The sequence below is a fragment of the Dermochelys coriacea genome, chromosome 1 (assembly GCF_009764565.3).
Source record: "Dermochelys coriacea isolate rDerCor1 chromosome 1, rDerCor1.pri.v4, whole genome shotgun sequence".
Classification (NCBI taxonomy): Eukaryota; Metazoa; Chordata; order Testudines; family Dermochelyidae; genus Dermochelys; species Dermochelys coriacea.
In genome coordinates, this window is record NC_050068.2 from 46148189 (window position 1) to 46166559 (window position 18371).

The 18371-nt window shown below is 43.3% G+C and overlaps 1 protein-coding gene across 1 annotated transcript in view; it reads left to right on the top strand.

Annotated features, from left to right (window-relative positions):
• MTUS2 (microtubule associated scaffold protein 2) overlaps positions 1-18371 on the top strand; it is a 503536-nt gene that overhangs the window by 372185 nt on the left and 112980 nt on the right. The window contains exon 7 of the mRNA XM_038385037.2: positions 12898-12999. Within this exon, the coding sequence (XP_038240965.1) occupies positions 12898-12999 (102 nt within the window). The remainder of the gene's footprint in view (positions 1-12897; positions 13000-18371) is intronic.

Sequence of the window (18371 nt, forward strand, 5' to 3'; positions counted from 1 at the left end):
CCTGCCTGCAGCCAGCCCGTCTCCAGCCATCCCCTGCCCTGCCCGCAGCCAGCCTCTGTCTCCAGCCACCCCTGCATCCGCTGCCTGCAGCCAGCCCCTGCTGCACCCCCTGCCCTGCCTCCTGCCACCCCCGCACCCCACATCTGCAGCTAGCCCCTGTCTCCAGCCACCCCGTCTGCAGCCATCTCCTGCCCTGCCTCCAGCCACCTCCGCACCCCCTGCCTGCAGCCAGCCCCCGTCTCCAGCCACCCCCTGCCCTGCCTCCAGCCACCCCCGCACTCCCTGCCTGCAGCCAGCCCATCTCCAGCCAACCTACCTGCAGCCAGCCCCTACCACACCACCTGCCCTGCCTGCAGCCACCCCCGCACCCCCTGCCTGTAGCCAGCCCCCGTCTCCAGCCACACCCTGCCCTGCCTCCAGCCACCCCCACACTCCCTGCCTGCAGCCAGCCCTTGCCGCACCCCCTGCCCTGCCTGCAGCCAGCCCCTGTCTCCAGCCACCCCCGCACCTTCTGCCTATATAAGATAAAGACCCCAAAATCGGGACTGTCCCTATAAAATTGGGCATCTGGTCACCCTAGCACACCCCCAGGGAGTGGCAGGGACCCACACATGAAAGGGAGCTCATTTCTAGTTCAAGCCCATCTTTTTAAAAAAGAACTTTAGGCAGGGTTAACATACATCTGTATTTTCCCGGACAGGTCAGGCTTTTTGGTTCTTAAATCGCTGTCCGGGAGGCAATTTAAATTCCTCCCGGGAAAATACGGACGTATGGTAACCCTGTTGGTACAAAAAATACATACTGGGGCACATCCCTTAAATCAGAACTTTTTATAGGGAACCAGTTATTAAGATTTTGATAGCTCATCACTGCCTGTCTCCGTTCTGAAAACTGACCATTTATTCCTACCCTTTGTTTCCTATCTTTTAACCAGTTACTGATCCATGGAGGACCTTCCCTTTTATCTCATGACTGCTTACTTTTCTTAAGAGCCTTTTGTGAGGGGCCTTGTTAAAGGCTTTCTAAAAGTCTACATACACGATGTCCAGTGGATCACCCTTGTCCACATGTTTGTTTGACCTGCTTAAAATAGTTCTAATAGACTGGTGAGGTCAGATTTCCCTTTACAAAAGCCATGTTGACTTTTTCCCAACAAATCGTGTTCATCTATGTGTCTGTTAATTCTGTTCTATACTGTTCTGGTACTGAAGTTAGGCTTCCTGGCCTCAAATTGCCAGGATCATCTCTGGAGCCTTTTTAAAAAATTGGCATCACATTAGCTATCCTCCAGTCATCTGGTACAGAAGCTGATTTAATTATAGGTTACATACCGCTGTTAGTAGTTCTGCAATTTCATATGTGAGTTCCTTCAGAAATCTTGGGTGAATATCATCTGGTCCTGGTAACTTATTACTATTTAATTTATCAATTTGTTCCAAAACCTCCTCTACTGACACCTCAATCTGAGAGGTGGAAACTCATATCTGACAAACTATGGAGCAGTTTATAGTAAGACACTGAGCCTCAACCTTCCCCCAAGAATTTGGCCCAGAGGTTCACCCCTCAAAATGGGGAGGATTGTGTATAAGAGGATTACATGAGTTCATGAAATCCACAATATAAGGAAGAGATCAAGTTTTTATATTATCTCTGCAATTGAGCTCTGATGTGTTAATAAAGTTACTCTGAAATACTGCACTTATTTCAAGGAACTTTTTAATAAATTTTTCTCTATGCCAGACTTTGATTTTGGAGAGATCGTTTAGTATATTTTTGTCTTTTTTCTCTTATTTTTGTTTTACACCAGCTAATTTATGAAAAACTGTCTCCATTTAAAGAATGTCAGAAAATAATCACCTTCATATATCCAAGGAAATAGTCTTTGTCCTCTTATCTCGTACCAGGTGACTTCAAACTTGAAAAAAACACAAAGGGAAAAACTACCAGCGTTAGCCGTTTCTCGTTCGACAAACGTAATCTTTCTTTTACATCTACTTATTTATTCACATCCTTTCAGTATCTCATAGATCACAGGATGTATGGAGTCTCTAGAGAGAATTGGATTGTTCTTATTCCACAGAATCCATCATACTTCTAACTTTGCTCATTTTGTCTCAAACAATGTGTGCACGGAAGTCTCATTACTCACCATGGACATGACTAGTCATGATTATCACTGAGGGAGAGGAGTAGAAGAAGCTTGGTATGGTTGTCTGTCAGTTCACGACTGGAAAACACTTCCTTGGCTTTTTTTTTTTAACTCGCTAAATGCATTATTAACATATATAATACGCCTGAGAACAATTGCAGTCCAAACTCACAGCAAGTGGTTACTCTGCATTGTTAATGATATATATAGCATATTAGGGTTTGTTTAGGAATGAACATACATTACTTATTCGCCATATGTTTTCAATCTGAAGGGTAAATGCAAATTGAACCAATGTTAAAGGCTGTATTATGTGGGCTTTTAAAGACTAGATTGGCAAATACACTGTACGGATCAATGCTGCACTGGCCTCAGGAAAATGGCCTAGATAATATAATAGATGTTTTTTATTTCTAATTTCTATTATCAGATTCCATACAGTTTGGGAAAAGACGAACACATTTGGGGGATTTACCCATAGCCAAATTCCTGATGAATGACTCAGCACCTCTGTATTGTTTTGATAACATAATAGCTCCCATTTTTAAGTGCTACATTTGATTTTTATACCTTTATCTTTGCATCTTGTGTACAATTTGAAGCAAATTACATAATTCTAATTTGGAAATTTAAATATTTTTAAATACATACACGTGAACAAATGTTCAAAAATTAGCACCAAAATTGCACAAACTGAACCCATCTTTGCACCCGCTGACAGGTGCTTATGCGTGCAGTTACCCATATTGCAAACAGAAATGCCCATTTCCACATATAAATACAGGCTTAAAGAGAGCTATAGTACTTAAGCCGAAGCCTTTGGAAAGGGGGTACAGAGATTTATTTTAAATAAATACAACAATGAATAGCACATGACTTGGTTCCTGGCTGCCTCAGGGACCACCTCTCTCCACAAGATCTGTCAGTTAAGGTCAGCTGCCACACACAATCTAACAGACCCTAATGTCTGGGGGCTAGTGGTGAGATGTTCTCATTGAAAAGGCCCTTGATTCATAAATCTGATCCCCTAGCTGGTCAGAGAGAAGCTACATTTTTGACTTTTAGGATACAGTGCCAGGGACAATTCTTTTCTCAAGAATTTGCCTGTGGGTGATGGGCTTGGTGAGAAGGCCAGTGTTTGCTTTTGGGGATTATGCTACTTTCTTTTGCTTTTCACGGTCTTCCTAAATCCCTTCCCTCTAAACATCAGGAGGTCCACAGTGCAACAGTTAGACTACTCTCCCTCCAGAAAGCAAGACCACAGTTATCGACCCCTATCATCAGCAGCAGCTCCTTAGCTAACTAGAAATTGCCCTCCTGGCTTTTAAAATTCTCCAAGGACTTGCTCCATCCTACTCCTCTGACCTTGTATCCACCTGCTCCTCCCCCACTCCCTCTGCTCCACCACTCTCTATCCCCTCTTTCCTCGTCTTCCCAGTTGGGGGTCATTCTGTCGCTGTGCTGCTCCATCTGCTTAGAATTTCCTCTTCACCTCTCCTCGAGTCACTGAGTTGCTTTTCAAATGTGACGTTACAAACCTTCCCATTCATATAAGCTGAAGGATGTCAACCCACTCCTGTTTCCCTGCTTTGTTATTCATTGTTCTGTTCTTCCCTCACTGCAATATAACATAAATTACTAAATAGCAATCTGTAACGTTTCTAGTTGTAGATTTCAGCCTTCATTGCTCTTGCTCTACTCCAGCTTTGCACGGTACAGTATGTCGTTTTTCCCTTGCAGCCTGCTTTGGAGCTGCTGTCCACCACTCCGTAAAGAATCATCTCTCTACTATGCTATCCCTTCTTGCAAAATGTTCTTTGATATTTTGTGACATGTATTGCCATCGGTTCCGGGGTATAACTCTGATTGCTATCAGGAGAAGTAATATATGCCCTTACCATAAAGAATACTACATAAAAAAAATTGTGTTGTACTAGTGAGGAGTTGTGTTGGTGTTTGATACCTTTCTTTCCTTGTTGCTTCCTTTATTTAAACTAATGACAGGTTTCAGAGTAGCAGCCGTGTTAGTCTGTATTCGCAAAAAGAAAAGGAGTACTTGTGGCACCTTAGAGACTAACAAATTTATTAGAGCATAAGCTTTCGTGAGCTACAGCTCACTTGCATCCGATGAAGTGAGCTGTAGCTCACGAAAGCTTATGCTCTAATAAATTTGTTAGTCTCTAAGGTGCCACAAGTACTCCTTTTCTTTTATTTAAACTGAGATTTACTTTTTTGGATTTTTGCTGCCTGCCTGGTGCTTGGGGGCAAGAGCCTGTACGAATTCCCCATGAGCTCCTTGTTCAAGTCTTCTTGAAAATCAAAATAGTTTTGTATGTCCCTTGTCTCCAGTGAAAGCATTTCCTTTTATCAGTATTATTCTGAGATTCATTTTCTGAGTGTCCTGGCAGATGGCCCACTTGTGCATCGAATTTTTATTGGTAAACTACAGAAAACCCGCCCAAGGCATCATTGCCATGAAAAAAATTATTCTTGAATCTGTAACTACATAAATTATAGCTTGTAAAATGAGCTTTCTATTTTGTCTCACAGCTCCCATCAGAGGTAGCTTTCACTCAGTCACTGGCAATGAAATGGCAATATAAACCTGTTTTTATGTTGTGAAGTACTGTATAGCAGGTGCCAGATCCAGAAAATTTATATCCTCAGGCATTTAATTGTGAAATGTGTTAATCACAAATGTGATTCTTGGTCTCAATATTTCCAGTTTACAAATGTCCCAGAATATATTAAAAATGTTCTGAAATTGTGGTGCTAAGCGGACTATCCTCATTCCAGGACTGGGGTTGCATGGAGATTCACTGATAGGCGTTTACCATCCAGTGCTGAATATTGAGGTGATTAGAACTTATCTGAAATTCTCAGAATGGTGCAACTCTAAGAAGATGTTAGTTCTTCTCTTTGTGTGCCATCCTACCAGCTATTTCAGTTTGTGTTAGGCTATGTCTTCGCTAGAAAGGCTGCAGTTACATGGCTGTAGCGCTTCAGTGTAGATACTCACAACATCAAAAAGAGGGGTTGTCCTGTCGCTGTAGTTAATTCATCTCTATGAGAGGTAGTAGCTAGGTTGACGGAAGAACTCTTCCATCGACCTTGTGTTGTCTATATCAAGTGTTACGTCGACTTAACTATGTCACTCCGGGGTGTGGATTTTTCACAACTTTGAGTGACGTGAAGACAAGCCCTTTGACTGTGAGTCGCATCCATGGGTATCAGGTGAAAACAAAAAATGTATTAACATGTGAGACTTTTACTTACCTATCACTCTAAAAGAGATTCACCATGTCCTTCAAACTCTGTGAAAAAAATTCTAACAAGAACCTCAGTCCAAAAGTATTCTTCTCCCTGCCTCCCTTTAGAAACAAACAAAAGAATATATTGTCCTGGGTGTCCTGGTTTGGGGCTAATTCTGCCCCGTCTTTTTTCTGGTGTCTCTAAGGGCACCCCCTCGTGCAGCAGCCCTCATGCCTTTTCCTGACTTGAGGTGGAATTTTGCAGTTCTCCCACTCTTAGATTGGGCCCTGGACTCCAGTACCATGTGTGTCAACCTTTCTTATACAGCAAATCTGACTTGAGTTTGGTTACCTGCGGTTCTTCCTTTTGGGAATGTGTGAGCAGTGGTATGCAGTGATCAGAGAGCTGTCTTAGATCAAAGGTATTGTTTGTTTTAACAAGAGGAACAAGCCACTAGAGAAAAAAGGGATTTTAAGACAACAAACTGTGTACACACATGTCTGGCTTACTTAAAGGTTACCAACCCTGATGGTAACCTAGGCAGGCCTAACTTCTTCAGACACATCCAGGGTTGGGTCTCATGTTTCAGTCCAGTTCCCCCAAAAAACCTCCCACCTCCCTCTTAACATTGCCAGAGCGGTATTGTTTTGTGTTTGAGGACCTTTTCTTGTCCTGATCAAAATCAGTTTTGTAGGGTAGTTGGAGGTGGAGGCAAAAAGTTCTTACAAAAAGCTAAACATTCTGACATTGTCCCTGAACAAAGCTTAATTGTTTGCTAAGGGGTGGTTATTTTGAGACATTTTTTCCTTCCTATTTTTCCAGACAGACTCTTGTTGTATTGAACCAATATAGTCATACAGAAAACAATCCAATAACAAGTCCAACATACAATGTTTATAAATTATTACAGAGCAGCTCCAAATCTGTCATATAAAGCAACCGTTCTGTTCTGAGTTACAATACTATTAATCTGGAATAATTTCACTGGAATAACTTCAAATTTACACTGGTATAACTGAGAGCAGAATTTAGCTCAGTCTCTGTGTGTGCTGTTACAGGAGTGCTCTGTAAAAGAGAGATGTCTGTCTGTATGTAAATGTTTAATTTACAGAGTGCCAGAAGGTGGCACTAAAGAATATGCAGCGTAGTTCCTGGTATTGTAGGACTAATAAACTGCTTGTTCACTGAAAATGTCCTTTTGTGTGTAGCTCATTTCATGCAGCTATTAAGATGTGGTGAAGGGAAAGTGGTGTGTCAAAAAACAGGGCATATCATGGGACCTAACTTGTAACTCTAACAACAGCTTTGAATATTATGAAAACTATGTTAATCCAACAAGAATTTACCGGCAGGATTTTAATCTTAATATAAGATTACCAAATTCTATTGTCCTCTTCCTGTGTGCAGCACACAGACTTGCATGAAGCAAAATGGAATAGGGTCTCAGGATGCAGATTAGATAATTGTGAAATGTTTTTAAATTGTACCAACAGTGGCTTTGTTTTTCTGCTTCAGATATCCTGCAGGGTACACAGTGCAATGTAATTGTTCTATTTATTATTTCCCTAACAGACATATGAATGCACACATGAAAGATGTGGAAGTTTATAATGTAAACATTATTTATCCTCTACCAGAAACCATTTTTGTGTTCCCTTTGTTTGCATTGTATTTCCAATAGCTGTTCTACAGTCTGAGAACTACAATGTAAAAAAATTGCAAGTACTTAAAAATAAAAAAGGCAAACAAATGGGAAAATATATTTGAATGGTTGGCTTTTAGCTTTTGTTTTCTCATTCTTCATAACTTACGCACGTAAAGAGCTTTTTATCATTGACTGAGTAGAATATTGTGTGTCTGTGATTGTCACATGGCAGGGAAAGGGGGAGAGCAATGTTTTCACATTACCGTGCTCAGGGTGATTTTTCATTGTACGGTATGTTGATCAGTGAAATGGCGTTGGACGGCCCATGTTCCCTGGAGGGACTGTTATTGAGGGGACACCAGTAGAATAGGAAACACAGGGCATTAGGCCGGAAGCAACTCAGCCATATGGACAGGGCAGTGCATGGCATTAATAAAATTGTACTGATTCAATTTAAGATGCATTTGGCTTTACGCTTTGTGAATGAAACAATCATGGTGGGCGGAGGCGATAACTCTAGGCTTAGGTGGTCTCATAAGTGTCTCAGAGGGAAAGCAGTTCCTCGGTACAGGATCTATCCTCTCTGACTGGGAAACCTAGAGGAATGAAGAGCTTTTAAGAACCAACAGCTGAAAAAACTCTGCAGGTTGGAGGAGGAAATAACAAAGGCCATGTTACTTTCTCCTGCTTAAAAATTAATGGCAGAGGGAAAGCTAATACAGAGTTTCCATGGCTTCATAGCCAATGAAATCTCCAATGCATCACTATCAGTGGAAGGGCAGGGTGAAGGGGTTAGTGGCCGCACAGGGAGGGGTAAATGTTAGACAGAAGGCATGGAACCTGCAGAGCCAGTATTGGGTTGGTGACTGGGCACAAACTGGGCTGCCAGTGCACTAGAACCATATGCTGGCTTAGCCTCGTGGGCAGCAAAGATAACGGCATGGATCCCTTTGGCACATGGGGCTGCCAGATCAGCTCTTGCACTGATTTGGCTGGCATTAATTTACACTTGCTATCATGGCATCAGCTATTCCGAGGGAAGCCTCTTCCTCCTTCCACCCCTCTTCCCATTCCCTAGCAGACCTATAGATCCTCAAATTTGTTGAGGAGCTATGCTGGGCACACAGGAGCCTGCCTCAGAGGCTTAGCTCTGTTTCATTCACAGAGTGTGAAGCTGAATGTAGTTTAAATTGAACATGTGAAACTGTATTAGATCCCATGCTCTGCTCTGTCCATGAGGCTAAGTTGCTTCCAGCCTAACTCCCTGCCTTCCTTCTTCCACTGGTGTCACCTCAGTAACAATCCCTCCAGGGAACATTGGCCCTCCAGCTCCACTAATCAGGATAGAAAAGGAGTACTTGTAGCACCTTAGAGACTAACAAATTTATTTGAGCATAAGCTTTTGTGAGCTACAGCTCACTTCATCGGATGCATTCAGTGGAAAATACAGTGGGGAGATTTATATACACAGAGAACATGAAACAATGGGTGTTACCATACACACTGTAAGGAGAGTGATCACTTAAGATGAGCTATTATCAGCAGGAGAGCTGGGGGGGGCAGGAAGGGAGAAAACCTTTTGTAGTGATAATCAAGGTGGGCCATTTCCAGCAGTTGACAAGAACATCTGAGGAACAGTGGGCGGTTGGGGGGGGAAATAACATGGGGAAATAGTTTTACTTTGTGTAATGACCCATCCACTCCCAGTCTCTATTCAAGCCTAAGTTAATTGTACCAGTTTGCAAATTAATTCCAATTCAGCAGTCTCTCGTTGGAGTCTGTTTTTGAAGTTTTACGTAGAGACTGTCCAGTTAAAGAATAAACGGACACAAATCAGACGTCAAGAATTATAACATTCAAAAACCAGTCGGAGAACACTTCAGTCTCTCTGGTCACTTGATTACAAACCTAAGAGTGGCTATTCTTCAACAAAAAAACTTCAAAAACAGACTCCAATGAGAGACTGCTGAATTGGAATTAATTTGCAAACTGGATACAATTAACTTAGGCTTGAATAGAGACTGAGAGTGGATGTGTCACTACACAAATAAAACTATTTCCCCATGTTATTCCCCCCCCCAACCCCCACTGTTCCTCAGATGTTCCTGTCAGCTGCTGGAAATGGCCCACCTTGATTATCACTACAAAAGGTTTCTTCCCCCCCACCCCCGCTCTCCTGCTGGTAATAGCTCATCTTAAGTGATCACTCTCCTTACAGTGTGTATGGTAACACCCATTGTTTCATGTTCTCTGTGTATATAAATCTCCCCACTATATTTTCCACTGAATGCATCCAATGAAGTGAGCTGTAGCTCACGAAAGCTTATGCTCAAATAAATGTGTTAGTCTCTAAGGGGCCACAAGTACTCCTTTTCTTTTTGCGAATACAGACTAACACGGCTGCTACTCTGAAACTAATCAGGATATATCTTCCCTATTTTACAAACATTTCAATATAAACATAAAAAACAAATACATGCCCAGACTCCTGCCCCGGTGTATCTTCAGTCAGAGGTTGTTGGCAGGTAGTCATGTTGGAGTCTCATCTTTACCACAGAGTCAGCTGATTACAGCCTTTGAGATAGTTTGCTCTCCTCAACAGGCAACCACGCTGGGAAGGACCTAGCCCTGTCTCCCTGTCACCTGTCTCCGAGTCTACCAAACTCTCTCTGGCATCTCCTCCCTCCTTGTGGGGCTGGCCACTGGATAGGTCTCTGTGTGTCTGTTCTGTGACGATCTCAGTATCTCTGGGTGTTGTGTCTGCAGACTCACAAGTGCCTCTTGTTCCTTTGGATCAGTTGTCCCCCTTGCGTAGTCAACTTGCCTGATCTGGGTATCACTGCGCCCCTCACAACTCCTTTAGTCCACTCCTTCTGGTGTCTCTCTAATGGCTGGATCCCCACAGGAGTGCCTGTCTCCAGGGTCAATAGGTCCTTGGCTGACCTGTTATACTCTAGTTTCTGCTTTCTCTGATTGTTGTCCATCTCCTCTTAACAGTATCACCATCCTTATAGCTGCAACATGTCTCCCTTCATTGGCTAGCAGGGCTTTGGTCCTATGTCCCTTTGTCCTATCTGTTCCTGTCCTGGACTGGTTTGGCACCCCTGGGATGGTATTCCTGTGGTCCAAGAATGCTAACAAGGGGTCAGAATCAGAAGAAACAGCTTTGAGTAACCGTCTCTTAGCTGTTTTCACAGCTGATTCCACTTTACCAATACTTTGGGATATGCTGTGGAGGAGGCATGGTGGTCAAATTCTCATTTGCATGCAAAATCCTTGAATTCTTCTGAGGCAAACTGGGGTCCGTTTTCATTGAGTACAGTGTCTGGAATGCCATATCTCACAAAGTGGGCCTTCAGTTTGCCAATCACTGACTTGCTTCTTGTATCAGGCAGGACATGGACCTCCAAAACCTTTGAAGAGTAGTATTGTAATTAAGTACTGCTTTTTCATGCAAGGTAAATAAGTCTGTTCCCATCTTTTCCTGGCGGGGCTGCGGGGGGGATTTAAAAGGCCCCGGAGCTCCAGCCGCTGCTACTCTCCCCACTCCCCGGGGCCCTTTAAATCCCGGCCTGAGCCCTGCTGCCCGAGCCCCAGGCCCTTTAAAGCTCTGCCAGAGCCCCGGGGTAGCGGGGGCTCCTCAGTGATTTAAAGGGCCTGGGGATGTAAGGCCTTGCCTCTTCCGATTGAAGCCACGCCTCTTCCGGTTGAGGCCATGTCACCTGCTCAGGACTCCAGCATACCAGTAAGTCCTCTAACTTACTTTCACCCCTGAAGAGAGGCCAATTTCCTCATAGACTTTAAGTTCAGACGGGACCATCATGATCATCTAGTCTGACCTCCTGCACATTGCAGGCCACCAAACCTCAAGATGAAGCTGCCTACAGGTTTTCTTTCTTTTCCTTTACGCTTTTATTTAACCTTGTTTGCTGACTGTGGGAACCTGAGATGGGGAAAAATATTGAGAAGGCCTCAGCCAGAGGGTTGAGCAATGGCCTCACTAGACTCATACACCCTGCAGTGTCCATGGGGATGGGGGCAACTGGATATGCACACTTGTGCTTCCCCGTAGCTCATGAAGGGGGTGCTCTTCCATGGATAGATTTATGACACAGCTGTTTGTGCAAAAGCACTATATCCAGCCCTTTCTCTGATGTATCACACAGGAGTGTTAGTGGCTCTCCTGACTATTAGTACTACAGGACAGGGGCATCTGTATTCATTTGTTTCAACGTGTCAAATGCTTGCTGTTGGGGACCTGTCTAGTCTCACTCAACATCCTGCCTTGTGAGCTGACATATGGATTCTGCTGCTGCAGCCAGTTGTGGACAGAACTTGGACGTAAAATTTATCATTCCTATGAGCACTGTATCCCTTTCACATCCGCTGGAGTTGGCATGTCTCTGACTGCCTTGATCTTATTGGGATCTGCTTTCAGTCCCTCTGCTGTGAGCAGATGTCCAGTGTGTGTCACTGAATACTGTTTCAGTTGTGTTTTATTCTAGGTTGAGTTTTATGTTCTTGTCCCTACATTGCTGTAGAAAAGTTTGTAGTTTTCTGTCATGGTCTCATTCAGCTTCTGTATCATTGCTCCCTTCACCTATAATGAGGATATCATCTGCAATTACTTTCACCCAGCCAATCCTGGGGTGAGTCTTCTCTGGAACTCCTCTGGTGTTGGGCATATGCCCAGCAGCATTTTCAGCCATCTGTAGCAACCAAATGGTGTTGCAAAGGTTGTCAGCATGGTGGACTCTTTATCCAGGTTACGTACCAAAACCTGTTCACTCACATCACAGACCATAAAAATTCTGGCTTTGGAAAGTTCTGGTAAGATGTCATCAATTGTGGGTTGTGGATAGTGGCATCTTTTCAATGCCCAGTTCCATAGGTGCCGACTTCCCTGCTTTCCCCTGAGTGTTCAACCCTCCCTCTTCCCCCTCCATGTGGCCCCACCCCGTCCCGCCTCTCCCCACCCCTGCCCTGCCCCATTCCAACCCCTTCCCCAGAGTCCCCGCCCCAACTCCGCCTCCTCTCTGCCCCTATTCCAACTCATTCCAGTTCCACTGATCATGATACTGGCTTTGCTCTTACCTCCACTTTGGGGCTCATGTTATGCAGTTCACATGGCATAACAGTGCATTCCATAGTATGGGATGGCAGGGCCCAACTCATACTCTGATCAGAGGCTTTTTATTTCAAACCTGTGTTTGTATTTGAATTTTTTCCCCAGTAGTCTGATCGATAATAGGGGAAGCTTTAGTTTACAGACAGCCTTGAGCTTTCAGGAGAGAGCGCCACTGTGCACCAAGGTGCCCTGCTAGAAGAGTGAGACAACAGTATACTCACCCTGTCCGGACTCAGAAAATAAATGCCTGTTGGTAAGAACAGGTAAAGCATCTCACAAATAACATGGTGCTGTAAACCAGAATAGACATCAGGTACCAGATTTTTAAGGATATGTGTGTGCATGAGTGAAGTACACCACATGCAGAAGGCCAGAGGATTTGCATAGTGTGCCTGGCCTTGTGCTGGCCCTCATTAGTGTGGTGAATTTCACCCCTATTTGTATGTGCAGAGTTCCCTATTTGCAGAGGCACATGGTCAGTTAAGTGTCTAATTGGCCATGTGCTCACTGAACTCCCCAGTTGGCACACAGCATCATGATATCTTCATACATGCAAGAGGCATATGTGATTGTGCACGTTCAAAGGCGTATGCAAAGCTTTCAATATCTGTCCCAAAAGTAATATTGAAAAAGTATTTGTGTTTTGCCATGCTGTTGCTCTTCTTAGAGGCATGCTTCTGTGTGATGGCAAATAAAGTAAAGATTGGGTTTCTTTTTTTCAAGGAGGTGTGAAGAAAAAAGTACAAAAAGATCAAGATGCAAATAAACCCACTGTTTCGTCCCCTAAGAGATTAGCAGTATCAGCCACCAAGCTCCATTCACCAGGTATTTATAAACCGCCAGAGCACTCTTTTGAGGGAAGATTTAGACTTGTCGAATTTGCAGCTCTTGTTAATAGACAAACATATGAGACCCACTATTGTTAAAAGAAGATTGATTGCGTCCAAGTCTCATTAACCAGGCAATGAGTGCAGGAGGCTTCATCATAGCAGTGCATGAAGTGAACAGTCTTATGTTCTCCCTGGTAGTAAAGTAAAACCATCTGTCTTCCAAAACAGAGTCATTGCTGTTCAATGTTTAAGGGTACAAAGATCATTTTAAAAAATCTTTATTATTTTTATGTTAAAAAAAGAAAAGAAAACCAATACAGGGACCAAAAACTTCATATAATACAATCACCAACAGTAACAGTACACCACTTGATATCGAAGGTCACTGATGTGCAGACATGTTACATTTCCTAGGTTATTTCTGTAGATAACTGGGAAAGAGATGATCGTTAGAAATAACCTTCAGATAGCTATAGCAACACTGTCAACTTAAAAATTAATGTTGTAAACAAACACATTTCTTTACTCGGTGTTACCAGTAAAACCTTAGATTCTTTACAGCTAAAATCATTTTTAAAAATCCAAAGTACTTCTTACTATTTATGCTCTTTGGGCCAGATTTACACATGTCTTTAGGCACCTAAAGAGGCAGATAAGTGCCGTAAGTCTGTCCCTTTGGGCCTGAAACAAACACCATTGAAATCATGAGCCCATTGACTTCAGTGGGCTTTGGATCAGGCCCTTTGACTTTTCAGGTCAGACCTTTAAAATCTCTGAAGTTAGTTTCACTTTCAGCTTCTCAGTGTGACTGTATTTGGGTTAAGAAGAGTTCAAGGGGAACATTATGTTTTATAACTCTAAATTAATATGCAAAAGAGCATCGGTCCATTTACTTTAGTCATCACTCACATCACTTAAAACACACACATCAAGATTCCCATCGTTGTAAATAAACTACAGCAATTCTATCGCATGTGACCCCCAGCCAACAAAACCAAACAAGTGAACGGTTAAAACCAATCTTCCTTTCCTAGTCACTAACCTCAGAATTCCTTCCCTTCTTCAGATGCCAGGGTTAAAAGATGAGCATTCAAGCTGTTTTGGCACCATGGCTGGTTAAAAACAATTGTTTCCATTAGAATTTAAAAAGAAATCACAGGAACATTTCTGTTGGCTTTGTAAAGCTTCTGGGTTTTACAAAGGCCTAAATTTCCAAAAGTGACTAATAATTTTCAATGCCTTAATTTTTGGGTGCCCAGCTTGAGACATCTTAAAGGGCCCTGATTTGCATAAAGGACTGAGCACTTGCCCTCTGATGATTGGATCCTTTTAGGGTGTCTCAGGTTGGGGCCCCCAAAATGATGGCACCCTAAAATCATTAGTCACTTTTGAAAATTTGGGCCTAAATCAAAATTTAAATGAAGTCTACATTTCTTCAGTGGCCCTTTGCTTTCTTTAAACAAAAATAATAAAATAAAATAAATAATGACAAAGGAAAATTGTACTGCAAATAGAGTAGTTTTCTATGACAGCATTCTGAAAACTTACCAAACTATTCAAATTAGTTAGATAATGTGCTGTAAAAAATTGCTATTCCTAGTATAACAAGTTTATTTTCCTTCTATTATTGTACTATTCAAATACAACCCCCGTCCCCCATATAAACTCCTATTGCTGCCACAGAAGGAGGGATTATCTGGTATGTTTTAGCAATGGGTCTGACCTTCAGAGTTTGGATCAATATCCGGATCTGGATTTCTCCAAAGCTCTCGTGAGAGTGTTTTTTTAAGAATTCAACATTCCTGGACCTCCATCTGATCTATCACTATAACCCTGATCCTGCAATTTGATCTGTGGGGGACTTTGCACTGACACAAGGGTCAACCCACATGAATGTGATGACAGATTAGAGTCCTTGTCTCTATTTTAGTTATCTCTAAGGTGCCTATTACTGTGGTAGCTAACATTGTCCAATTTGCTTATTATCAGCCTCCTCAAAATTACTTCTTCACTTTCTTTATCTAAATACTGGAAACTGGAGACAAAAATATATTAGCTCGTGTACCACATCTAAATCTTCATGGATTGTATTAAATATCACTAGGTATTTGTTACAATATTTTATTTCAAACAGTTAATTAGCTTCAAAATTCTTAGCACTTTTTTCTATCAATGATTCCTGGATTTCTGAGTACAATGGGTGTGGTCCTGCTTTTCCACAGCGCCCCATATTCTAATTGACAAGAGGAAGCAGGATCAGGGCCAGCATTCAGTGTATTTCCCATCCTGTGCAAAGCAACAGAACACAAACATCAGTGGACAGAAGAAGCTTAGTGAGCTGCTTTTCAAACCCAGAGGAACTGAGAAGTTCAGATTTATCCCTGAGGAAAATATCACAGTTTAATTTACAAGGACAATTTATGCCATTGATAAGGACAACTTAGAGATGCACACTTCAAATGTTAGAAGGCAGGGGAAATCTAGAATGGAATTAAACAATTTAATAGTTTGTGTTAATTTAATCTTGACTGATTTCAAGGTGATTGGTTTTTTCTCTTTGCGTTTGACTTTTGTTGCATCACCATCTCCTTGGTGTCTAAGCAGTGAAAGACTTTTTTATCAAAAAGATAAACAAACACTTACAGTTATTATTAAATATTTTGTATTGTGGTAGCACCTACAGGCCCAGTCAGGAAGGAGCTCCATTGTGTTAGGTGCTGTACAATCATACAGGAAGACACTATTTCCTTAACTGAAGTCAGTCTAAATAGAGAAGACAAACAGCGGTGAGGGAAATGGGTACAAAGTGATGAGTGTCATAGATGAGCCTGTCTGAAAAGTGATCATCTATTTAACTGTCAGAGTTTTCTTTAGCACCCATCACTATAGTATTTAAGTGCTGCATCATAATTAGGGCCCTACCAAATTCATGGTCATGAAAAATGCCTCACGGACCATGAAATCTGATCTCCCCCATGAAATCTGGCTATTGTAAGGGAGGGGGGCTCCTACCATGCGCTTGGCTCCAGCTGCTAGCTCCGGCCGGGCTGGGGAGGAACGGGATCTCCTCTTCCCCTGCCAGGGATGCTCCCAGAGGGGTCAGACCCACCTCCAGGAACTTTTCTGGCAGCACGAAGCTCTGCAGCTGCTGGCTGGGAGCCCAGCTCTGAAGGCAGCACAGCCCAGCTCTGCAGCCAGGAGGAGGTTCCCAGAGGTGAGTCTGACTGGCCCTAGGAGCGGCCCCTGCAGGGGAAGAAGAAGTTCTGTTCCCTCCCCAGCCCCACCGGACTAGCAGCTAGAGTCTAGTGCACAGTAGGAGCCCCTGCTGGGGTGCCCCCAGCCCTGTCCCAGCTCCAGGCCCAGTGCTCGGGAGTTAAAGGGGCCTTGGGCTGGTTGGACCATGGTGCCCCCCTGACCATGGAGCCCTGGGTGGTTGCCCACCTGTAAGGCTGATCCTGCCCCGTCCCGCCCCGCCCCCGGCAAAAGTTACAACCTCCCCATACCTGAAACCATCACTTCTGCGCTGCTGCTGGCAGTGGCACTGGCTTTAGAACTGGGTGCCCAGACAGCAGCTGCTGCTCTCCAGCTGCCCAGCTCTGAAGGCAACACCCCTGCCAGCACCAGTGCAGAAGTAAGGGTGGCAATCCTGCAACCCCCCTACAGCCCCATTTTGGGTGGGGCCCCACGGTTACAACACCATGAAATTTCAGATGTAAACATCTGAAACTGTGAAACTGACTATTTTAAAATCCTATGACCTGTGAAATTGACCAAAATAGACAGTGAATTTCATAGGGCCCTAATCATAATGTATTAAATTATGAAATGTTGCTAAAACTGGCCTCCTTTGCAGCCATATATTGTGGACAACTCAAACCCAATTTGTGGAATGGTGGTAGAAACGTTCTCTGGTGTAAAGTCTCCGGAGGGCAGACTATCCTTAGCTCAGAAAAATGCATCAATGTTTTCAAAAGTCACAAAGCAGACCTGAACCCATGACGAGCCAGTGGTGCTTTAACCACTACCTGCAGCTTGCTGGTTATGAGTTTTGTCCAGGGTTGCTGTCACTGTGGCTGACTCCCTTCGCACTTCCCTTAGCAACAGCATCAGGAAAGCTGCTAATGCTGCACAGGGATAATAGAAACTCCCCCCTACTCCTCCCCCAAAAAGGGAAGTGATGGTAAAGTTTGAGCACTACATTTCCAAGCTGATGTTTTTTATATAGACCTGCAAAGTAATTCCTTTGGGTTCTGGTGAGTTAGTCAGTCAATGGAGAGTTAATTATAACTTCTAGAGATGGAAGAAAGCACTGAAATTTTAAGTTCTGCTCTAAAAACTAACTGTAAAAATAGCATATTGGGGGTTCTGTATGGATTGTGTCTCAGTGACTCCAGAACAGCTTTTCAAACTGCCAACCCTGCAAACTCATCCCCAGCACTGCTAGTCAGACTGGTTTATTTCTTCCTCACACATCATCACCAGATATAAAGGTTCTACAGCTGAACAGGCTATCAGTGATGGCTATTCAATCCTATTTTCTTTATACTGCTTCCTCAGTGATATGTGTGCAACTCCGTTGTCCTCAGTTGGGTTGCACAACTGTAAGTGATTGATCCTGTAATTGGAATTTGTTCACATATCTGTTGATGAGGCACAAAAATGAATAGAATCCAGCTTTCTCTCTCTTGGCTGTACTGGCATAGCAGGGTTCACAAGAGCACAATCCTCTGGCAAAATACAGTCAGTTTTGCAGCCCTTGGGGGATGTGGGTATCACTAAATGCTCATTCAATTTAGAGCAACCCCAAAGCTGCTCTAAATTGCACCAAAAGCTGAATTGGCCATCACCCTATTCAGAGGAGGGGCAGAAAGGTGAAGTAAAGCTACCTTTATTGCCCTCCCAAGTGCACCAATCAATTCTCTGGCACTCCTGAGGTTTGGGTCCTCTGTCTCCATTCCTGTGCTTAGTCCACTGGATCCCTGTTTCCATGAATTCATTCTTTTAAAGGCAGAATCTCTTTCTGTTCCTCCTCCCCCTTTTCCAATCTCTAGCTACATGGATTCTGAATCAGAATTCAGAAAGCCACTGACCTGTGAGTTTGATTTCTTGTGTGCCAGATGGCATAGAGAGTAGTGTATTCAGAGAAGAAGACTACCTTAAATCCATACTCACAAAACAGTTTCACAACAAGTGAGCAAACATACCTGACAGTCACCCTAATTCTTGTTTAGCTTTTCTAGAAGGATATGACATTTGTCTGACAGAACATGCCTTTCCTTTGATTCTGTGCCCGTCTTGGCTTGTATGTAACTGGAGGGTGTACAGAATATTAACAAGGGGCACAGGCTTGTTAATGAGAGGAGGACC